Raw genomic sequence first — 24,931 nt, forward strand, 5'->3', positions numbered from 1 at the left:
AATCAGTTACATTAAGTAGTTTTATTTATTTACAAGCTCCTGATTTAACTTGATTCAGTTCATGAACCCTTCAGGAGCAACTGAGTGGAACAGGAGTGGATATGATTAGAGCTACAGGGAAATCACCAGGAACAAAACAAATGAAAAATTAGCTAGTTGTACATTATTGCTGTAGAATATCTCTTGAAAAAATAAAATCTAAATTAAAAAAATGTCAATGTTTAGTTTTACAAAGTTGGTGGTGTTTTTTGGGCTTGAAGTTCATAAGAAAGACCAATCCCTATTTTTCCCCCTTGTCTTCCTCCTTCAGATGTAGTGGATCCCTCTCTGTCCATCCAGCCAATCACAGAAGAGCGTGCATCTCGTACATTGTATCGCATAGAGTTGCTCCGACAAGTGCGAGAGCAGGTGCTGCGGCACCCACAGCTTTATGAGCGCCTGGCACTGTGCCAGCTGGGACCAGACCTGCCAGTGTGGTGGGAGCCGGGAACCCATGACCGGGACCTGCTGATCGGAGCAGCGAAGCATGGGGTGAGCCGTACGGATTACCACATACTGCGTGACCCAGAGCTCTGCTTCATGGCTGCTCAGAGGAACTACAGCCAGAACAAGGGGGTTCCAGCACAAACCCAAGCCCAAAACCAGGCACTGTTGCTTGGGCAGTCCCGCACTCCAACCCCCTTACTGCAGAACCAGGCTCCTGGAGGTCCAGCATCACCACTGGTAGCAAACTCTGCCCACAGGGAGGAAGAAGTCATGCCTAAGGTGGAGCCACTTACAGAGGGAGAAGAGGAGAGCAGACAGAAAGAGGCAGGGACGGAGAGATGGAGTCCTTCTGTTAGGCCTCCTACACCCACTGGAGAGGTGGGGGTGAAAGAAGAGATGGAAGCGAAAGGAACAGAAAACGAGAGACGGATGGTGGCAGCCAGAACGAAACCGCTCACACCAAACTCTGCTGCCCGGAAACAGAAGAAGTTGAGCAAGAGAAGCCACAAGGAATCCAGAAGACGGTCCGGCTCAGACTCTGACTCTGATGGATCCTCATCAAGCTCCTCATCAAGTTCTTCATCAAGATCCTCGTCTTCATCTTCCTCCTCTTCACGCTCAAGATCTAGTTCCTCATCTTCATCATCTTCTTGTTCCTCTGGCTCGTCCTCTTCATCGTCATCGTCATCATCTTCTGAGGATAGCGACAGTGAAGAAGCTCCAAAGAACAGTGAGTGTTTGAGTTGTCAACTGCAAAGCTACTGGTGCACACTGTTGTGGATGAATTGTGCAGTAAAAAAAAAAAAAGACAACTTATTCAGTTCAGACCAGATTGTTGTAGCGGTGTATTTCCTTTAAGTTCTGCTATATAATTGCAAACAGTTAATCCAATAATTGAGCTTCATTGAGCATCTTGCTGTTGAGTTCTGCATGGCAGTCGTTCTTGACCCTGGTCCTGGAGGTCCCCTGGAAGGGTTTGTTAATGACTTAATGGCCTGAATCAGGTGTGCTGGAGCAGGGAAAAAACTAAAACGTTCAAGGCAGGCCAGACCAGGATTGAAAAGCACTGCTCTAATGATAGGGGTGGGTGGTATACTGGTATGACGGTCTCTCATGATGTATGTTTTCCTGTAGCGTGGATACCGTGATAAGCCCAAACATAGTCAACCGCAAACAGCGACGCCCCAGACATTTTTACTTTGCAAGACTTTCCATTTTAACTTTTTTAGTATCATTCTGTTGGACCAGTGCCACGGCTCTGTATTGGACAAAACAGATTTTTCCCTCTTACTCAGGGTTGCCAGATATGCAGTTTCCCTGACAAATCCGGCTTGCTCTAAAGTGCAGTACAGGTAAAAAAACTAGTGACGCGGACCGTCTTTGCTTGGACCAATACTAGTTATAACATTAATTATTATTATTTTGTAGATTTTGTTATTGTTATTACTGTTACTATTATTGTTTTTTTTTGGTATATTATTGGTATATATTGTGGTATCATTATCATCTGAATAGTAGAAAATACCAAATTGCTCACTCCTACTCTATGGGACCAAAACCCATTCACTGTGGTAACATAACAGTCCAAAGAGTATGCTAGAAGATTGTAAGGCTGGGTATTGTTATCAATATTGAATTTTTTTGTTTTTTCAAGACTGACGCCTTGACTTCAATACCGATTCCAGAACGCTAGTGTTTTCAGTAGCTTTTCAAAAATTACTAACTGCTAGTGGGTGTGACTTAAACCAGGAATGAGTCTGAGATGCTGGCTGTGGGTATATAAAAACACTGTAATTAATAACATGCATAAGTAATGTAATTAAGACAGCCAATCAGCAGTCTAGATTTTGGAACAAGCATGCTTATCAACCCTCAGATGCTGAGAAGATTGACTACTTGCGTATTAAAATTCAGTACCGAATGGCACTAAATGTTTTGATACTGTAGTATTGAAGCAGTTCAGTTATAAAATAATTTAATTTTGATAGCCACCGATATGTAAGGGTACCTTTCCCCGCCCCCCCGCCCCCTCTGTTTGAGTGCCTCATTGCACACGTTCACAGCAGTGTAACACTCCAAGTTCAGGAGTTATTGCTAAACATTTCTTGATAATGCTTTCCTATGGTGCAAGGGTTTGCTGGTATTTGTAGGCATGAAAAGACACCATATCCAGTACACATCAGGGGTTCTCAATCTTGGTGCTGGAGATCTACCACCCTGGGGAGTTCAGATCCAACACACCTGGCTCTAATATTCAGATGTTCCGGAAGGCCTCCATTACTTGGATCAGGTGTGTTAGATTATGGCTGAAGGCTAAAGGTTGTAGCTGTACTCTGCAGGGTGGTAGATCTCTTGGACCAGTACTGAGCACCTTTTGCTCAACATGGGGAAACAAGACAAAAACGATGAGTGTATATCTAAAATATAGCATATCAAAAAGCAAAAGCCCTCTTTATGTAATATACTAATAGTTTGCCAAATTGCAGACATCTGATACATGAGCACAAACTTGAAACGGCCTCTGCTACTCTTTTATAGTGTTGGTCTATTTTATCAGAGATGTGAAATAAATATATTTAGCACCATCAAGATACATTTGACAGACAGATTAAGGTCACTGGACTATTGATTTCAAAGAAATCTGCTTTTCTGCAGATTGCTAGTTGAATGTCAGTAAGGTCGGCACATTTTTATATTGTGTGTTGCCCAGTGTACTGCTCAATTGTATGTGTCTGTGATGGCCAGTTGTTTACCTGCTTTCATAAAATAATGAGGTCTAAAATTGTCTGTGTAGCATCAGCAGTGCCTGGTGTAAAAGGCTTTGATGAGGACAGCGTAGCATCTCATAGCACCACTCATGACGACATGCAGGACAGTCACGTGACCAACGGCATCACTAACCCCTCCCAACCTGTCCAGGGAGGCTACATGCTTGCTGCTTCCTATTGGCCGAAGGTAAGCCCTCATTTTGAAGAGCAGTATTTTCGAATGCTTGTTGTTGGTGGTGGTGGTGGTGGTGTTGTTGTTCTGTGGATCATTGCATTGCACGATATGGTAAGTGTTATAGAGTGATGTCACCATACCGCTGTTGTCCTCATTTCTCAGGATCGTGTCATGATAAACCGATTGGACAGTATTTGTCAGGCTGTGTTGAAAGGCAAGTGGCCTGGGTCTAGGCGTGCATATGATGGAAATGCAGTAGCCTCTTTTTACACCACTAAACTGCTGGACAACGCAGCCAACCTCGCTGACGACCCCGCAGCCTCTCCTCAGGGTTCAAAGGTGAAGAAGCATGATGCAGACAGAGAAAAGGAGTTCTCAGTCAAAATCAATGACGTATGTTATTTTAAGTTCTCCCCCAGACATGCTGACCCGCAATGGTTGTTGCGGCATTAGGCATGTTCTGTTTGCTTTTGTTTCTGCTTTTGTTTGCTTCTGCACAGTACAGCTCAACTGCAACATTTGATTTCAGTTGGCCTTTCTCAGTTGTTTATTGTAATTTTATTTGATATTCAAGTAATTTTATTTAACTTCTGATATTTCATTTCAGACTATTATAATTTTGGAATTTAATTTTGCTTTCGTTAGTAGTTCTTAGCTTGCGCTGCTGTCAGTGAAAATAACAAGAATTTAGAACATTGAAACTACCCTCCCTGGTTTTTGACTTTTGACTTCTTCAGCAGGAAGACAGTCTGAAGCTGACCTTCCAGAAGCAAGGATTGTCTTTAAAGCGGCCCCTGGATGGGGAGGAGGGACCTCTTGCCCAGCAGCAGTATCTGGCCAGGCTACAGGAGCTGCAGAGTGCCTCTGATAGTGGTCTGACTGACTACACCAAGTCGCTTAACAGCTATCCCCATGGTAATGCAATAATATGTTGCAGTACACTTCAACTAGTGTATGTTACACTACACACTACATAGATATATGCACAAGGGCTGCACAATATGGATAACAATACCATGTCGCGGTTATGTTTATAAACATCATGATTATTGGTAATATATTTTACATATTAGTTAATTCTTAATGGACATTCCTGCTTATTTTTAACAATTTCTGCATAATTCAGTCATTTAGATCCAAGCAAAGTCATTCAGAGTTGTCTGATTTGTAATGGTTAATTTACTGATTCAGATTTCTTTACAGGGTTGTGATAGGAACCAGGGGTTGCAATGTAAACAAGACCTTATCCCAAAACTATCATTAAAAAGTCTGAGGCAGCATATTTGTAACCATTTCATGTAACAGCTTTCTGGTTCCTGTCACCACCATGGTAAACTGACTGTAGGTTTTCCTAGAATGGTGTGTTTCACATCAAACCACTCCAGATGACATTAACATCTTAATTTATTTATACAGGAATTTTGAAAAGTCAGTAGCATAAAAGATTAGCCTGCATTATGACAAATTTTATGTGTTCAGAACAACTAGATATATTCTTCTAAAACCCCACAGAAAGGTCTGTGCTTGGGTAGAAATGTTACTTATTGGAGGCTCATCTTTATATTGAAGCAATAAGTATCGCTAAGACCGACTTTGCGTTGTCAGTTAACATGTATCGTAATTGATTAATCAGTCTCTCTCTGCTTTTTTCCATCCTTTCTTTCTGGGCATGGCAGGCGTGGCAGGCATGCCTGGCGTGGCTGGCGTGGCTGGTATGGCTGGTCAGATGCGTCTGAATGGAGTGGTCGATGGTCAGCCGGTGGTGAAGAGGAGGAGAGGAAGAAGGAAGAATGTGGAAGGGATGGATCTTCTCTTCATGAACAAGAACAGACCTCCTGTAATGCCTGATAAGGTATGGAGACATGTAATTATACTTATAAAGACACATGATTTGTGATTTGTGCATCTCCACTTGGATCTCTATGCAAAAACTTCATATACACTGTACGTCTGTTTGATTACATACTGTATTTCAGCACCTGTGCTTGATGCCTGCCATCTCCTGTGTCTGTAGGTTCCTCCAGGTTGGAGTGGGGCAGTACCTGCAGGTATGTCCCCTGGGTCAAGCCTCCCTCAGAGCACTGGGCCGCTTGACACTGAGAGCAGAGTCCCTGTCATCAACCTCAAAAACGGGACACGTCTGGCTGGAGATGATGCTCCGAAGCGGAAGGATCTAGATCAGTGGCTGAAGGAACACCCAGGCTTTGTAGCAGATGTTGGAGCATTCATTCCTGTAAGTTGACCCCGCTTGCTTACTGATGTAAGCCTTGTATTTTGGTTGGTTTGTTTGTTTGTTTGTTTGTTTAAAAAACTCTTATAGATAAAAAAAATAAATATGACCTGAACTTATCACAGTCAAATTGTTTGTGTGTGTGTGTGTGTGTGTGTGTGTGTGTGTTAGCAGACCATGAATAAGACGCAGTTTCAGGATGGGCGGCCAAAGCAGAAAAGGCATCGCTGCAGAAACCCCAACAAGATTGACGTTAACAGCCTGACAGGAGAGGAAAGAGTTCAAATCATCAACAGGAGAAATGCTCGCAAGGTTAGAGGGAAAATATGATTGTATCACTGTTTTCTCTGCCTCCTAATTGTGTTTCCCTTACTTCTCTTACTAAGTCTTAGGAAGTGTATACTGTATCTGCTCCATGTTTTTTGCATCACCTTGTTTGACTCTGTTGTTTCCTCTCATCAGATTGGTGGTGCGTTTGCCCCTCCTCTAAAGGACCTGTGCCGGTTTCTTCAGGAGAACCCAGAGTATGGCGTTCCACCAGAGTGGGCTGATGTGGTCAAACAATCGGTGAGAATAACGAAAGTTTGCATCCTCACTTACACCACAGTTAGGGAAACCATCATAATGTTGGGCCTCACATGACTTCAGGTCTATAATTACTTGTCTGAACAGTCTACTTATTTACTTTTTTAGCCCATCTTTTAGGATTAATGAGACGTCCATGAAAAAAGTCTTTCAGTGTGGTCTGTGTTGCCTCTTTCACTTGCTCTTGATGTTGCTTCCTTATGGCCTTTAAGTCCTAATTTAGACCTGGGGTTGTTGCAAAAACTATAAGTTAAAGACAGCATCACATACTTCACAACATCCAACTAAGCCAAGCTAGTTGTGCTGTCTTGTACTTGTGGTATTGTCAGCATTCAAACTTTCCAACAATAGAGGGTAAATTACAGTGACACCACTTGGAAGCCTCTGTAAATCTCTTTTTAATGAATCGTGCAGTTGATTTATTGTTATTTAAGGGGCAATCTGCCTAAAACTAGAGATTAATACATCAGGTGTGTTATGCAGTATTCTGTAGTGCAGCATTATATCCCTCAGCCTTATGAGAAAAAAGAAAAGACATATCAAAATTGCCCGCCCCCAGAAACCCACCATAAACATTCAAGATACATCACAAGGTGTTTTTTCTAGTCTTTAAAAGTGGAAAGTGTTAGGCCTAAGAAATGCCAAGCTGACTGTCGGCCATCCGAGACTGTCAGGCTGTTGATGAGCATCGGAGATCGACGTTGCCTGTTCAGTGTGTAAGACACCGTTGGCTGTAGTCTGTCCTTGGGCGTTTTTTTTGGCTGAATGAGCAGTTTGAATCTGTGTTGGCGGTCGGTCCTGAGAGAGTGAACAAGGAGAGAAATGAAAGCAACTTGACACACACACACACACACACACACACAGACAGAATAGCTTCATTTTTCAACACCAGTGAAAGTAGCAATGCTGTGGGCATTTTAATTATTTTTCCCATTCAAATGTCCAAATATTTAAATAATGTGATTGTCATACCAGTGCGTTTTGAGTAAACACAAACGCATGAGAGCTCTGAGATACTCAAATATTTTTATAACTTTTTTCTTTTTGTCAAATAAGTTGTCATTTTAATTAATTATGCGATGTACAAACTTTCATTCTTAATTTTAAAAAACTCATCCTATCCAGTGATAGGATAGGGATCTTACACTGTAGTGCCACTCAGGATTCCCTTTTAAGTAGCTTTTTTGCCCACCGAGCGCTGCTAAAGGTGGTTTACTTTGACACACTAGGTTTAGGTTATATGGTTTAGGTTATAATACATTTAATCTGTTGCTAACTCCTGCGATGAAGAGTTGCTTTTTTTCACACAGGTGCGTTAAGGTCTATTGTGCTTGTCAATTGTCAGCTGAAGTCTTTGCGGTGTTTTAAGTGTAAATTTTCACAAGAGACGAGGTAACGGTGAGCAAATAAAATCATTAGTCGGACATAGCTGGTGCTAGTTCTTATATGTTGCTTTGATGCGTGTCACGGGCCTTGCTCTACAGACCAGTTGCTGTAGGATGCAAGTGAACATGCTTAGTAGCAATGTTGAGTATGGTTACATACAGAGTATTCTTTCAAGTAATGATAATACACATATATATGTCTATATACACATCTGAAAACTTTGAAACATGAAATCGTGCTAACATTGTATTGTCGTAGTGACCACCCATACTCTACCTCAGGGTTCTCTAGGCTGCAACACTACAATTTAGCATTTACTGATGTGCTGTTCTTTCACCAGATCTGAAATCTCATCTCAACAGTCCCATTTGTGTTTTCCAGGGCTACCTTCCAGAGAGCATGTTTGACCGTATCCTGACTGGCCCCATCGTCCCGGAGGAGGTGAGCAGGCGAGGTCGTCGGCCCAAGAATGCTCTGGCCAAAGCTGCAGCCGCGGCTAATGCAGGAGCTAACTCAGCAGCTCTGGGACTCAACCCCCTTCTTGCCAACGGCCTCCTCGCTGGTCTTGACCTGACCAGCCTACAGGCCCTCCAGAGCATCCAGTCCCTCCATCTCACAGCTGGACTCATTGGCCTGCAACCTGATGCCGCAAACATGGCAGCCATGTTACCCATGATGCTGTCTGGCATGGCTGGGCTCCCCAATCTGCTCGGGATGAGCGGTCTACTGGGAAAACAGGATGCAAGCGCCATGGCGACAGGTAGTGAGGACACAGGGAAGAACAGTGGAGAATCGACGGCTCAAACCTCAAGTGTGGACAGCAAAGTGGAGAGGACAGAGAGCCAAAGCTCCACAGCTAGCAGCTCAACAGCCACCAACTCTACCCAGCTAAGTGCTTCTGCCTCAGGCCACCCATTGGCCCTCAACCCCCTACTGCTCTCCAGCATGCTTTACCCAGGGATGCTTCTCAACCCAGGCCTTAATTTGCCTGTGGCCAATCAGCCGCAAGCTACTAACACTCAGCCCGCCCCTCAGGCTCAGCCCACCCTCTCCGAGGCCGTGCAGCAACACCACGGCCAATCAGAGGAAAAGGATGGGGACGAAGGGGAGGAGCTAGAGGATCAGAAGGACAACAGTGGTCCAGAGGGCTCCGGGAAGGCAGAGTCATCTTCCTCAGAGTCTGAAAGCTCATCGTCATCATCATCTGAGGATTCTGATTCCAGTGATGAAGACTGAGCCTTTATACATATATAAATACATATTATATATTTATATACATCTCTTAGAAATGTATACATACAAACACATATAAGAGCACTTACTTACATCATGATTTTGTTTGTTTTTTTGTTTTTTTTTCATGTAAATATAAGAACTAAAGTGTTGTGTAATAAAGATAAACAAAAAATGGAAAAAGAGACAAGATTCTACAGATGCTGAAATAAGATTTCAGTGTTTGTTTAGGTACAATGTTGTTTTGAAAAGACATTTTGCATGTCCAAAAAAACTTTAGTAGATTAATGAACTTTGTGAACCTTGTATTGCACAATGATGTACAATTGCAACAGAGAAGAAATCAAAAATTGGCATTACTGTATTATGTTGGGATTTAATTTTATTAAAAATGAGGACATTATTGCTCATGGGGAGCTGTATAATTAATATATTTTGCGTGGGAGAAACAGAACTCGACTATTTTGGTTTCTTTTGTAAATAATTTTGCAGGATCGTACACATCTGGATTTCACAGACAATACAGTAAACCTAGATACTTCAGCAATAACACAGGCAGCTAACGAATGTCACTGAAGCTGTAGATACCGCTGTCACCACACTTCCCTCTACATTCTTCCTCACTGAGTCTTTGTTCTTTTAGCCACTCATTTTCTCCTTTTCATAATTTCTTTACTTACTCTTCTCTTCCATCTTCTGTTCAATTTTTTCTTTCTCGTTCTTTCTTTCTTTATTCATCTTTCTATGGTACATCCTGTTCATCCTTGTATCCCAGTGCACATTTCAGGCCTTGCTGGCATCCATATCAGTTCGTCTCTCAACTCAGAAAGCCTTCTTCTAACTCTTCCAACAAAACAACTAAACGTGTATTTGGTCATGCTTTGTCAGTCACATAAGTACTGGAGACTGGTACATAAGGGTCACAGCAGTTGTACAGTATAATAATGTTTAATATGTAACAGATGTAGACATATATAATGGTGTTATGAAAGGACTGTTTGGGGGGTGCATGCCAAATGCTGCATTCCAGACGAACATGGAGAAGTCTAGCGATATGTGTTCACATGCCAAATGCTGTTCCCCAATAAACTGGACTAAGAGCAGTAGAGAAATGAAGTGTTCCTAAAGAGGCATTACGTAAAAACGAAACATAAGCATGTGCTGCCTCACATCTTAGCTGTGTTTTGTAGGTCTAGAGCTGGCAATGCTTAAAATGCCTAGGATTTGTCTTTTAGAGGTACTCAAACCTCTTGCTTGAAATCAGAAAGCTTCCTCTAGTGTTTGTGTACACGTGTGCATGAAGCATCCATTAATCTTGAAAGTCATTTCTGCCGTGGCCTGTGTTGCTTTTTCAGTTTTCAGTTGCTTGGGATATTGCTTCATCATTGTCTTTTAAGTCCTAGTTTGGACCGGTGTTTGTCCAACATCTGCATGGAGTATTAGAGTATTGGTTGTAGCAAAGTATTTGAAAGCATCTTTGAAGCTAAAAATCACACTGTTAGTATGTGTAGACAACTCAGCATCAGGGTTCTCAAGCTCAGGTCTTAGAGGGCCACGTTTTTTTTTCCAAACATTATATAATAATTACATTGAATCAGGTGTGTTAGTGCAGGGAAAACCAAACTGTGTGATGACGCAGCCCTCCAGGGTGCAAGTTTGAGAATTCTGACCTACAAGATAATGTACTTCATAAATGCTCTCAGAAGAGAAGAATCTGATATTTTCTGGAGGCACACAAATTGGAAAAGGCTGTCTTTTCTGTTTGGCACGTATTTACTATGAAAACAAAACTTGATCAGTCTAGGGCTGTCACTTTCATTTATGTTAGTAATCAAGTTATCTAGCAGTTATTTTGGTGAGTACTCAATTTGTAACAGCAAACATTTTACTACATATATGTGAAATCTTTAACCACAAACATAAATGCATTTAAGAGATCCTGCTCAGTGACTCAAACAGAAGTGATTTCAAAGTTAATATCCACGCACCCACCCCCCCACCCCCCCGTTCAGTTAGTTGAGTCAATCGTGACAGCCCTAGATGGGTCGTTTCTTGGTACTGGGAGTGGTTTTACCAAACGAGAATTCTCACTAACCTTGATAACTAGGCAAAGGGAGGGTTGTTCAATAGAAGCGTTCCTTCTTATACTGGATAGGGTTAAGTTTGGGCTGAAGTTATCTAGCTAACTGATACATCCTCCTCCTCCCTGTTCGTTTTCCACACTAACACAGCAGAAGGGTGTGCTGGAACAAGGAAACAACTTACCTGTACTGTGCAGATTTACTCTGGGTATTAGCAATCAGGGGAACTCCTTTAGATGACATTAGAGACATGGGGTGACATTTATTGGCATAAAGACCACTCTGGAATTGTATCAACAGTGCCAGCAACACTTCAGGTGTATAATACTGACTTGTATGAATGCTTATATTCTGTTAGACTGTACTAAAGAAGAGTGTAGTAAACTTGAGAATTGCCAAGTTTCCATGAATGCGTACAAGTGATTTGTTGCTGGTCTTTTTATTTATTGTTATTATTTATGAAGAGTTGTCAAGCATCCAGAGACATTGTCAGCTTTCAATTTATGCAAGAAGTTCTAAGTGTTTTTGAATTTTATATTAGGACAGTAACCGTAACATTCAGTACACCCAGGCGTTGCTATTTACCATTACTGTAATTTGGGTCTCACCAGTGTCTCCACAAGTGCTGATAGTTTTATAAATGCTGTTTTAGAAGTGCTCTTACACCATACCTCTGAATCTGCTCTTCATGCAAGTGAAGGGAAAAACTTGGTCCCATTAAGCTAATGTGTTTGCTTTAGTTTTACTTAAAATATATTCATTTCTGAATTGCATTCATTTGTTCATTATACTTAACCAAGAGTGATGAGGGCACTTTTTTTCTGTACAGCATATTTGATAGTGGTGTTCCTTACAGACTTTCTTTCCTCTAGGGTATCAGGCAAATCTTAGACTGTTAGGTGTTTTATTTATTCCTCATCGCAACATTTCACCTCACTAACAGTCAGTCATTTGTAGTCGTCCCAAGCACATCATTCACTCATTTCAGTTTCATTTTTTGGTGCCCATCATGATATGGCCTAAAAATAATCGCAATGCCTTCCTCTTTTTGACTAAAGCTGCAAACTGGTCTTACTGGAAGACTGCTACTGAATCATGACTTGGGCAGAGCTACATCTGTTTAACTTCTAAAACCTGTAAACTCCCCGCTCTGAAAAGAAAAATATAAAGAATTTGACGAGATATGATGCAGGCTGCTTATCTTTGTGAAGGCAGGAGTAATTTTTTTTTTCCCAATGATGTTTGTGACTAAAGATTTGACATTGTTTTTTGTTTTGTTTTTTTTTGTAAGTCATGTTTGTTCATTCAGAAGTTCAGGTAGTATTTCATGTGTATTGCATTGATGTGCATTGCAAACGCTGGACTACTGACCATAACCACAACCTTTCCTGGGACATACATCCGACATGCAAGCATATAATGCGTATATACACTACTGTTAAAAAAAGAAATAAATAAAAAAAACTTTTTTTTTTTTCTCAATTGTGTGAAGTAGACATTGAAATGACAGACAGAAATGGCCTTTTGTTTATTTTTATGATTTATTATATGCTCTTGATAGGCGATACCACAAATCATTTCTGGGGTCCTCGTTTTGCAGAACTTTGTTTTTTTTTTTTTGTTTTTTTTTGGACAGTTGCAATATTTGCAAGTTGTGGTCTGTGTAGTCAAAAATACTTCATGTAGTGGAGAATACCTGTCTTAAGAAGTCATTTCTAATTTATTGAATTACTTTCTATGAAGTTCTATAGAGGAAATTGAGGTTTAATTATTTTTATTAAACGTATTCTGGCTATCCATGACGTCTGTTGGTTACTTTGTCATGTTTATGGTGATTGATGGAATTAAGTATGTAATGGCTTGTAATGGCTTGAAAAGTCTTAGGTTACAATGCAAGACTCAGAAGTTGGTATGTCAAGCTATACATGAGGGGTTGGGAACTCTAGTCCTGGAGAGCCAGATTTTATTTCAGATTTTATGTCAGACTTTATTTAACTCATCAGGTAATTACCAGGTTCAGTTGGTGTGCTAGAAAAACTGCGGGAAATCACCAAACTGTGCTTGACTCCAGCCCTCAGTTCCCTACTCCTGCATGCTGTTTTCTTAGCTGTGCAGTTACCAAAGTCGTCCACGTGGGGAACCGCATGTTCAACTACAAGCCTTCAACGCTAGCATTAGGCTCAGGTGTACTGTTGAAGATTTAAGGTTAAGCTTGCACCTGATCAGTCTGGCATTTTACATGATGCATTTCCTATTTTTAAACATTTATATTAAATGTCTTCTCTAATCTCTTTATGGATCATCATCTGGATATGGATTACCATCTATAGGTTGCATACAAGGCCTCAGAAAAGAGATAAAGTACTAGTCAAGTTTGGATATGTATGTACTTCTTAATATTTTGCTCACTTTAATAGTGGACATTACTATGAAACACATGGAATTGTGCAGTGATCAAAAATGTTAAATAAACCAAAACTACCTTTATACTAGAAGTATTATGTATGCTGAGCACTTACTGGGTGTTGAAAACTGCTTGTTTAAACATTTTTATAAATATATTTTTTTTTCCATCTGGAAATAAATTCACGCATAGGCATCAGCTTTGCTATTTTTATCGTAGACAAAGCTCAAGCATTTAAGCATATCTCCTTGATTGTCTGTAACTGTCATTCCACATTTTGCATGAAGTAAGAGGGATTTAGGCCTTCCTAGAAGCCATGACTAGAAGTTGGTAAAATTTGGTTTTATACAACATTGTCCACCCTTTCATATAAATTGGATAGAGAAGGGTTGTAATCAAGCAGTTTTTAGAAATATTCACAGAAAGTCAAGTACTTTACAATAGAACTTCTAATGTAAAGTACTTTAATATTTACCCTTGGTAATGAGGAGAGTGGCAGCCAGTTTTGCATGCAATATTCCACCCTGATTCCACCCTGTCACAAGTTCAGTGTGTTTAAAAGAAAAAATGGTTCCTGACGTGGGACAATCTGTAGCACAAAGTAGCACACATTTACTGGCAAGCCAGCAATCATCCAAACCGCATTTGTATTTCAACATAAACTTCACCGCATTGACCACTGGTCAAAATTTCAACATAATTTCAACATGTGACCACAGCAGCACTCATGGAGCCATAACGCATGTCCATGTTACACAACAGCTTGTAGCAGACTATCAGAGACAGTAAACCATAGAAGGATCACAAATCGCAGCTCTAAAAGCTATCAAAGTTAACCACAGTAGCAATACGAGCACTCCTTCACAGTGCAAGTACATGTATAACTAAACAGCTGAAGTTTGTAACCATCAGTTTCAGTAGCCTATATTATGATAGCAGGGAAAAGTAATGACTTATCAAAACTAACGCTTTTCAAGTACTAAATGACTCGATGCAGCACTCGACCTGTTTTGCTGTTGCTGAAAAGAACTGTAGTAACACTTGGAAGACCTTTACTGACATCAAGTTTGGACAAGATTGGTATACGACGTACGAGATCTGATTTGATTAGCCAAGCTGGGTGTTATGCTTTTCCCCAATGCCAAACAGCAGATGATCTCCTCTTATATTACAGAATCTCTGGAATATACCACAGACACATTATGCAGGATAAGACAGGTCACTGGTTGGAAAATGAATGGGAACTAGCATCTGTTTATGGGGAAAGTCCCACCCATCATAAGAAAGAGCCAATCAGCCTGCAAGTTAAACTGCTGGTGGGAAAACCTCCCCTCATTGTGCAGATGTGAACAGCCTCCTCCTTTATAAAATCTCTAAATAAACCCAGACAGAAACCACAAAAAGCTGGTGACACTGTGGCCTGAAATTGACAGAAAGGCAGTTAATCGATTGTATAATCATTAGTATTCAAGTGATGTCGCGCTTGTCGCCGCTGCCGTATTGTTTACATACCAGAGCACCAGACTTACCACTGGTCAATGCAGTGATGCCAGTGGAGCTCATAGAGCCACTGTTTGTACACTATTGCTTATTAAAGTGTCCTGACAGATACAATATAGCCATGGTGTGTTGCATGGTTCATGGCTGTAGTGACAGCAGCAACAAAAAACAAAACGGTATAAGCTTTTATTGCATTTCAGTGTTACACTGAATTCTGTGACCGCCTGATCATAGTGGGCACTGTTTTAAAATTTGTGTTCACATGTGCGAGTGCTTTATGCAGACTATGTAAGCTACGCCGACGTGCATCCATTTCTGTTCTGCAGTGTTGAGCAAGCCTAAGGTCTGATTCACAAATACTACCTCTGCACAGGTGACAGGTGTGAGTGATGCTGCAGCATGACTGATACAGCTTGCATGCACTGGCCTTTTATACATACAGTGTTTGCACTAAGGAGCGCAGAAGCAAGGACGTTATACAGGCACGCTTTATCCAAACAAAATGTCAAATCAGTCACCGTGCACAATAAAAATGTATAATCCTTAAAAGAGCACAATACATTTGTTTACCCTCAAAAGCGTTCTAACTAATGATTGGGCAGAAGTTTCAAGTCTAGTAGACGAACCAGGAAATCTGTGTGAAGCACGGAATGTTTAACTAGTATTTCTTGTAGCAACATTCATGAGTTAATATAAAAGTAAAGCATGTTTGAAAGCACTGACCTTTTAACATGAGTGCTGGAATGAAAGTCAAGACATTCACTCACACCACAAAGAGGTAGTATGTGTGAATTAGTCCTAAAAATGAGAAATGCGTGTATGTATGTTTTATGTTGTCTATTCAACTTAAATGTACTTTGACATGAATGTTTCATTACAGGTTTTCTACATACCTAAACATCACATGAGGAAGGTCTGACAGTGTCTACACCAGACAGTAGTACCATTTTGCCTCAAGAAACAAAACACTTGTTTGTAAAAGATTAATACACACACTTCATTAGCACCGGATAATAGTCATAATAAGCAATAATGATAAGTTATAATAAGTTTAGATTTGTCCATGATACACAATGTTTTATATTAAGAGGTATTGCAGAGCTGTTGGAAGAATTATCTTACACCTCAAGCCTGTTCTGTCATGCTAAACGGCTAACATGTACCATTTGTACTCTAAACAGGGCTCCATTTGGACAGTGGTTATCAAAAATACGTCACCAAATCTTCTTTATATTCTCATGGTAGACAGAAATGATAAATTTGTCTATGACAGGTCCTAGATCAACTGTTTTTTTTTAGGTGACTTGCCATCGCCCTGTGATGGACTGGAGACCTGTCTAAGGTGTGTCCTGCCTTCTGCCCAAAGACCACAGGATAGGCTCCAGCAACCCCCCCTTCGACCCAGAGGAAACAGCATTCATGACTGTGGTGGACAGATGGGCCTTGGTGTAGGGTTCATAATTTCTGGCAGCTGCCTTCAGAATATGTGACTCCAATGCATCTGCGCACACACACACCAAAAAAAAAAAACAAATCTTTCCAGACGACTTGCCATCCCTTCACCTTTTCAGCCAAAAAAAGGATTTGTGACTAGGGTGTATATGCAGGCTATGGCATGGGGGTCACCAATTCTGACAGCTGCCATCAGAATATGTGACTGCACTGCCTCTCCGAAAAAAACAGTGAAAGACTGATTTTTTTCAAGTGACTTACCATTCCTTCACCTTTTCAACCATAGAAGCATTCAGGACTGTGTTTTATAGATGACCCTTGGCATTGAGGTCACCAATTCTGACAGCTGCCTTTAGAATATGTGACTGCTCTGCATCTCCATGAACAATAGTGAAATACTAACCAAATCTTTTCAGATGACGAACCACCATTTCACCTTTTCAACCAAAAAAGCATTCGTGATTGATGTGTACACATAGGCCTTGAGATAGGGGTCATTAATTCCGACATCTGTCATCAGAATATGTGACTACTCTGCATCTCCACAAAAATCATATAAAAACCAAATCTTTTCAAATGACTTAACATCCATTCACCTTTTCAGCCACTAAAAGGATTTGTGATTAGGGTGTATATACAGGCCTTGGCATAGGGGTCATCAATTTCTGATAGCTGCCATCACAATATGTGACTGCACTGCCTCTCCACAAAAAATAGCGAACGACTAAACAATGTTTTTCGCTGAAAGGTAAGCAGTTCACTTCACTTTGCCTTAACAGCCTCTTGCGTTTTGCAGCAGGCCAAGTGCTTTTGATATAATAATGGGATGAAATGGGCAGTCTCTATATAAACTCGACATGATCCAGTCTCAGATGTTGTTGTTGAATCAGAAAAACTGAATTTAACTTTCCCTTATAAATGTAACTAGTTTGAATGTTCTTGTTTTTCACGTTGTTACACTCCTTTATTTTAAGCGCTGTATTTACTGCATATACTGCTTCAGTTTTGTGCTTCATACAAAAGTTTTTCTGTAATGAAATGCCAAATAATATTAGAAGTTGTGTTGGCAATGACAGTTGCAGCTCAAATGATATACTTCAGTCTCAAGGCTTGACTCACACTTGCACCCCAGAGACTCGATTTGGACACGCACTCAAGAGACTCTAGAATCAACTCGGACATGAAGTGACTTGTGAACATCTCTTTATATGAGGAAGATCTCTGTACTGTGGAATTTAGTGCTGTTCTTGCTCTAACACACCTCACTGAACACAGCTGCTAATTAGCAAACCTGTCATGAGTTGAATCTGGGCCACGTTCAGCAGGTTTAATGTTGCACAGAGCAAGCGTGTTTAGCATACGAAAAAACTCTAGCTCTATAAAAGACATCTTCACAGCTTTCTGCCATGTTTTGGCTTACTACTGAACATGGGTCAGGTGTATTTGGGTGGAGGAAAACTAAAATGATCAAAAATGATACACTTAATGCTTATGTGTAGCCAACCGATGCTGTTTAAGGATTTAATGTTATTATTGTTTTCACACAACTATATTTATGTTTATTTGACCTAAAAATGCAAGTAAAAGTAAATAAAACAAAGATGCACTCTCATTCTTCTCCCAACTTGTCTGAAATGTGTGGAATAGCTGCAAAATTAAAGATTCTTTCTTCTTTATTGTCATAAACAGCTTCAAAAGTATAGATGTTTCTAAAACTCTGTTTAGCATGTCCAATTGGCCTGACTGCATGTCTTTGGACTGTGGGAGGAAACCAGAGCACCCAGAGGAAACCCACAGAGACATGGGGAGAAAATGCAAACTCCACACATAAAGGACCCTGGTCACCCAGCCAGGGAACCAAACTCAGGCCCTTCTTGCTGTGAGGCGACAGCGCTATCTGCTGTGCCACCATGCCGCCCAAAAGTAATACAATTAATGTTAATGTTTTCATCTTAGTGCACACAAACTGGTCAGGAGTTATCAGTCATTGACACAGTTGTACACTTTCAATGGAATCTGCAAACTTGGTGTTGGTGAAGCTAACAGATCAGGCCACGCACTGAAAACATTTGGCGCATTGTGAAATAAAAATATAACAAAGGAGACCCTGAACTGATCAGCAGCTGAAATATATTGTGCATGAATGGGAAAATATTTCACTTTCAAAACTGCAGCAACTGGTCTCCTCAGTTCCCAAACGCTTACAAAGTGTTGTTAGACGAAGGGGTGATGCAACACAGTGGTAAATATGCTCCCATCCCAACTTTTTGGAAACCTGTTGCAGGCATTAAATTCAATAATGTCTCAGTTTCAACATTTAATATGTTGTCTTTGTACTATTTTCAATTAATTATAGGGTTTATATGATTTCCACATCATTGCATTTTGTTTTTATTTACAGTTTGCTCAGTGTCCCAACTTTTTGGAAATGTAGTTGTAGATCTCTTTCTAAATTTTCTAACTAAATAAATATCACATCTAAACCATATCTAACAATATGTTATTTATAGCTTTGTGTTGAAGTCTCAGCAAAGGTTCGTTAGTGCAGTCTTGTACATGTAGCATCGTTTCGACAATCAATTTCATGTTACTTTTTTGCCTGGCAAGCAAAGTTTAAAACAGTTACACGCTTAGGCACTAATCTATACAGATGGGGAAAAAGGTAAACAGTCAGATGAGTCATCCATCAACATTTGCTCCATGAGTAGGCGAGTGTATGTGTGGGGTACCTCAAGAGGACAGTACAGGCATGCTACAGTGAATTCTGAATGATCTTCTTTATCTTATGATGAAACATTTCTATCTTGTTGGGAGTGCTCTTTTCTAGGTTGACAATGTCCCCCATCCATAGGGCACAAGACGTCACTGAATGGTTTAAAGATGCTTAATGATGTAAATATTATGCTGTGGCCATCATAGTCATCAGATCTCAACTCAACTGAATAACTATGAGACAGTTTGGACATGTGTTTGACAAACCTCTCCACCACCACCAACAAAGCATCAAATGAGGGAATATCTTTTGGAAGAATGCTGTTTCATCCTTCCAATACAGTTCTATAGATTTGGTGACCCTTACCTCACACTTCATGTTGGTTTTTCCTTTAATTTCAATAGCTTACTTTTATAAATATATTTGGAAGCAGCAGAGATTTACTTCTTATTATGTACTAGTTTGATGTCTGTGCTAATACAGCAACAGTTATCAGTAAGAGTAGAATCAGCCATGTGTAAAAATACATTTCAAATACAAAATATTCCTAAAGTTCAGTGTGTCTAGAGACTAATAATTGGTCGAAAACCCAGTTGTTATGTGCACCAAATTTTAGCCCCAATTTCACAAAGCACACTCAAAAACAAGGGGGCTTTTCAAAAGCTGGATCCTGAAAAAATTTCTACGGGTCAGTGAGGTGTTTGTGCTCATTTTACCCGTTGCATGTGTTGCCAAGAACACAGAGTGATTGACACTTAGGCCTTTAGTGTTGCTCAGTGACTATGTCGTGACATGCCATACGGTTAAATCTCAACCTGTGTTGCCTGGCAAGTAAATGACAATAAGGCCACAGTAATCCAAGTCAACAAAGCCTTGTAACCTGAGATCACACAGACGTACATCCACAGTACTTATGCCGTGGCAAATGGGATGTCCAGACGGTTGTCATAGAAATCATCATTCCTGCTGCCACAACAGTGCTGAAACAACACTTCTTGGACAGAGCTTAAAACACTTATACCTCTGGGTTATGTAGACACGACCTTTGGATGTCATCAGCTGAACTTCATCTGAGGAGTTTTGAAGACACGTCTGTCTTGCTCACAGACACAAAAAGTCTGTTTTGAGAAGTGGTGCAGACTCATTTGCAGTTTTCAGACACTGGTCAGCACCATAAGAGTTTGGACAAACCTCTTTTGAGTCACAATTATGGGGTGCAGCTCGAGCAAAGGAGTTCAGGTTGTGGACGCTACCAAGCAGCCTAAAGACAGGCCCGATTCAGCAAGCTCAAAGTCATCAGATGAGGGAGAGGTGAAATCAGCCTCAGAAGGAGAACAAGATAAAGGAGGGGAGAATGACTGACATGTCCATCTATCCACCTGCACACACTATTAAATCCAAAGGTAAGATTCTGGAGTCGATTATGCCCTGCAATTACTCACAATATCATTTTTCATTATTCTGGATCACAAATAGATATTGGTGAACTTATACCTTTAACAGAATGGACACATGGCTTATAGTGAGTAAAGCTAGTAAGTTAAATTGATCAAAATAGCTCAGTAGCTTAATTTGCATAATAATTGAGGGAACATCTAATGAAGTTCTAATCTGATATTGACATGTATGTTTGATTGTGGTCATATTTCTCAGAGTGTTGTTTGTGTTACAGTACTGTTTGTAAATGGCTGTATTTGATAGGCACTGATATGAACCTGTATCTGTTGTTTGCAGTCTCCCCCCATGTTCTCCACACCTGTAGAAGATTCTGGATCCACACTACTCCTATGTGTCCATGCTATGGACTTTAATATCCATCTGAAAAAATCCAACTATTGCTATTTACTTATCAAGCTAAACAGCACACATGGTCAATATGCCAAAGTAAATAATAGATTTGCCAAATAATAAAGATTTATTAAAGAGGAAAATGTCTAATTAAATTTAATTTACACTTTTAATGACCTAAAAACTGTGGTTACCTCTACAGCAATATTGTTGTCAAGACAATACATGACAAGGTTTGTTGTAAACTGGAAAGTAGAACAAGTTAAATTGGTTAAAATTGGTTGTTAATCATTAATATGATAAGAAAAATATGATGATGTGTATGTACACACATGGCAAATGGCAGTAAATATTTAAACTAACAATTTAAACTGTGTGGGTACATCAAATATATGAACGTGATGACAGTAATATAATAATGCTAAATATTAAAATAAAAATAATAATGAATATTGTTGCTGTTGGAACAGAACCTCGTTATCCCATTTTGAATGTTTTAAATTTTTCATGTTAATTTGAAAATGTCTGTGCTTTACACTGAAAATTTCATGATGAATGGATCAATAGAAATGGTCCAGAAACATGTCAAATAAAATCTTTTTGCATTAATTTACGTTTACAATTAAGAACGTTTTTGCTTCTGAAAAGATACAGCGTTTTTTCCTGACAGCAACAACATATATAGTGAATAAAGAATGTAAAATTTATAATAATAATAATAATAATAATAATAATAATAATAATAATAATTATTATTATTATTATTATTATTATTATTATTATTATTATTTGTTTTTTTTTTATCATTATTATTAACGTCCAGTACCTCTGGAACCTGTAGTACCTCTGCAATCCACCAGATGTCTCCCCTTTTCCTGCGTTTCCGCTCAGAGCCACTGGGGAGCAGCAGTGCACCGCCGCAGCGCCGCCCGTTCCCCGCTGCTTCGCTTCATTTGCTGAGAACATTAAATGTGATCGAAATGCATGTTTTAGGTTTATTAGCGCAGATTGGATGGAGCTTGAGGGGAGCGGTGGTCCCGCACAGGCCCTATCACACCCCCCCATCAGGAAGACAGCGGGAAATTACCGCAGAAAAAAAGATCACCATTACACAAATGGAAGCTCTGATTGAATAACGTGTTTGAGAAGATAAATGAAAAGCACTTTGTCAGGGAGGGGGCGAGAGCGGCGCGGTAAATAGCTTTTTAATTTCAGATACAAGATGAAAGAAAGCGCGATTTTTTTTTGTTTTGTTTTTTGTCTGCAGCGTTTGGCTATTGATTAGAGCGGCCACACCTGCCGAGAGAGCGCGCTTTATTAGCTCATTATCAGCTAATTAATATGCAAGCATAAAATGCCAATTATCTCGGCGCCAGAATGAGACGTTGATGTGTTAATGGCGGGATTGATGGCTTCCTGCGGGCCCGAGGCTTCTGACTGCCATCTTTAATTGTGGTCAGAGAGACCAGCGGTGAGGAATCGCTTTGACTGAATGACGCTATTCTCAGAGAGACCGAGCAGGCAGGGCTGAAATGACGGACTTGACGTGTGAGTCCATATCCATCCCGTGTTATCTCTTTAAAAAATCCACTACTGCTTGTGCTTCACGCTGGGGGAGTCAGAGATTATGCTGGGAACTATTAGAGCTGCTTGCTGAAGTAGATGAGGCCATTTTATCATCTTATTCTGCTGGGTGAATGCTTTGAGGGGACTCATTGGGAAATTGTGTTTTGTTTGATGGAGGGGATTTGTTGAGGTGTGGTAATTTTCTTTGTCCTGCTCTTTAGTCTCAGCTTTAATAACCGTTACGCTGTTAAATTAGCTATGAAATACTTTCACAGTCTCTCTGGTCTGTCTCTTTCACTCTCATGCAGTCAACTATCGGCCTCTCTGTCTCTACGACAGGCTTGTAAATATACAGATAAGTCTAGCAGTTCAGAGCAGATCAGAGAGCAGGTGTGTCATTGCTGCTTTCCTTTTCACTGTCATTATATTCATAAGGCTACATGGGTGACAGGCCACTCTTTATGTTCCTGGGGTTTATATTATGTGAAAGCCTTCAGATAAATACATGCTGGATCATGGGATTCTGGCAGGAGAGTTAGTGTTTAATCTATAGCATTATAACATTGAGTTTCAGTTCTACTACTCAGCTGGACTGTGTTGAATTTAATGTTGTTTCAATGAGAGAATGTATTTGTGGGCGGGGCATGGATAGCACAGTTAATGTTCAGTTTGTAAGTCAACAATACCTGATATAAATCATAGAATCAAAAGGTTTGAAAATGCAAAAAAAAAAACTGTCCAGAAATTGTACACCATGTTAATATTATTTAGATTACAAGAAAATCAACATCTGTCAACATTTACATTTGTCAACATTATGTAAAGCTTGTCCAACCTGGAAACAGTCACAAAAGAATGTAGTTGTGGGCGGGGCATGGATAAGTCAAATGATGTCCAGTATAGAAAGACTGAGTGCATTTAATAAACACTTAATAAATGCATTAACTGCAGGAAATCAGATAGTTAGATTAGTCAGTAATCTGATCAACACGTTTACATGCACTTGAGTAATCAGATAATGGGAAACTCTGGGTCTACATGAGTCAGACAGTAATCAGATTTCTGCTTTACAACCAGCCAGTAAAGTCACAGAAGAAGATGTGACGTAAACGTAACGTCAACTCAAACTTCATGCCATGGCTTTTTTTTTTAAACATCACGCCACTTTACCTGAAAATATGAACTTAGATCATCTAGAAAATAAAAAAAATATATTTAAATCCATCATTTCATCACGCTTGTAGTTGGTTTCATCGTCGCTCCAAAAGTGCTGCTTGCTTATTTCCTGTCTGTTTTCGCACATGAACAGACAGAGAGATCTGAAAGAAATCAGAGTAAGAGTTTACATGCACTGAGAAATGTGATTACTGAGCTAAAATCCAGCTTTCTTTATCGGATTTCTTAATCAGATTTCTAGTTCAGAGTATGCTGTTTACATGACCATTTGAATAATCAGATAATTGCAGAAATCCAATTATGATCAGATTATTGAGTGCACTCAGTGAAAATGCTAACAAACAGATTTTTTACTGTCTTCGTAAATTAAATTGTTAAGATACAAATAAAGTCATTTGGTGTGGTTTGATGTAAAATGGTGCATTGTTAAAAAAAAAACAAAAAAACTACCAACTCAGACTTTACAGTGGTGGTGATAGGAACCAGGAGTCACAATGTCTTCAACACAAATATAGACATTTTAATTACTATACAAATGTGCAGTGAACCTACACGTGTCTTCTGAGTTTTTATGTGTAATGTTGATAATGGTAAATAGTGGTAAATCTAAAAAATAGTGGATTTCTTTGGGGACTACTTTGCCTTAAAAAACTGTTATAAAACATCATGCAACATATTTGTAACTATATCATGTAATAACCTTTTGTGAGGGAGCTTTTAGAGGCATTAAAACGCTTCAGATGTCTGGTTCCTATCACCACCACTATGAGCAATTCTGACTTCTGATTCTTTAGAACGGAAGAGTATGGAGCATTTCACATCAAAACTCTGAATGATGTTTACATCTCAACCATTTAATTATCCAAAATCCAGTCGAATTCCCTTTTAATAGAAAAAGTAACCTGAATATTTAGACCATGATACATAATACATAAGGCCCTTTGTGTAGGTGGTGTGTGCTACATCCATTGTTTTTCTAGGTGTGTAAGTGAATGAAAGAGTGTGTTGCGTGTCCAGTTTGTGCTCTTGTCTCGTGTGTGTACCTGTGTGTATGGTGTACGTGCATGGCGTGTGCTAGTCGTGCGCGTGCGTGTTTGTATATATCTCAAGGTGAGTGCGAGTGAATGCGTCTCTCAGGCAGCTGCTGTGTAATCATGTGAAAGCTGGTGGAGCAAAAGAGAGCCGCCAGCCCGGCAGGTGCACCTATTCATCTCGCAGATTTGTTTTGCCTGAGAGCAGCCTGGCAGAAGTCTGTTCAAAGCAAATGGAGAAAAATGGGAAAACGTATTCTAAATGTCATTCATTCAGCCGCCATGTCACTCTGACCTTAAAAAATCATCTCTCCCTTTTGTAAATGTGGATCCTGCAAAATACCACATTTTGATAAG

General features: G+C 39.9%; 1 protein-coding gene and 1 long non-coding RNA gene across 11 annotated transcripts in view; both read left to right on the forward strand.

Moving 5' to 3' along the window:
- chd9 (chromodomain helicase DNA binding protein 9) overlaps positions 1 to 9,498 on the forward strand; it is a 96,096-nt gene extending 86,598 nt beyond the window's left edge. For 5 of the 10 annotated variants that reach the window (XM_036584032.1, XM_036584027.1, XM_036584028.1 and 2 more), the window contains 9 exons: positions 311 to 1,216; positions 3,281 to 3,441; positions 3,592 to 3,822; positions 4,167 to 4,344; positions 5,106 to 5,281; positions 5,444 to 5,662; positions 5,831 to 5,971; positions 6,122 to 6,226; positions 8,012 to 9,498. In XM_036584032.1, coding sequence (XP_036439925.1) covers positions 311 to 1,216; positions 3,281 to 3,441; positions 3,592 to 3,822; positions 4,167 to 4,344; positions 5,106 to 5,281; positions 5,444 to 5,662; positions 5,831 to 5,971; positions 6,122 to 6,226; positions 8,012 to 8,866 — 2,972 coding nt within the window. In that variant the 3' untranslated portion in view covers positions 8,867 to 9,498. The remainder of the gene's footprint in view (positions 1 to 310; positions 1,217 to 3,280; positions 3,442 to 3,591; positions 3,823 to 4,166; positions 4,345 to 5,105; positions 5,282 to 5,443; positions 5,663 to 5,830; positions 5,972 to 6,121; positions 6,227 to 8,011) is intronic. The other 5 variants (XM_036584033.1, XM_036584030.1, XM_036584031.1 and 2 more) reach the window with 5 other exon arrangements.
- A 10,487-nt stretch (positions 9,499 to 19,985) lies between these two features.
- On the forward strand, positions 19,986 to 20,944 carry LOC118817516. Its single transcript, XR_005008025.1, has 2 exons — positions 19,986 to 20,416; positions 20,748 to 20,944. It is a non-coding gene; the product is annotated as an uncharacterized LOC118817516 (long non-coding RNA).
- The last annotated feature ends 3,987 nt before the right edge of the window (positions 20,945 to 24,931 follow it).

The sequence above is a fragment of the Colossoma macropomum genome, unplaced genomic scaffold, assembly GCF_904425465.1.
Source record: "Colossoma macropomum unplaced genomic scaffold, Colossoma_macropomum, whole genome shotgun sequence".
Lineage (NCBI taxonomy): Eukaryota > Metazoa > Chordata > Actinopteri > Characiformes > Serrasalmidae > Colossoma > Colossoma macropomum.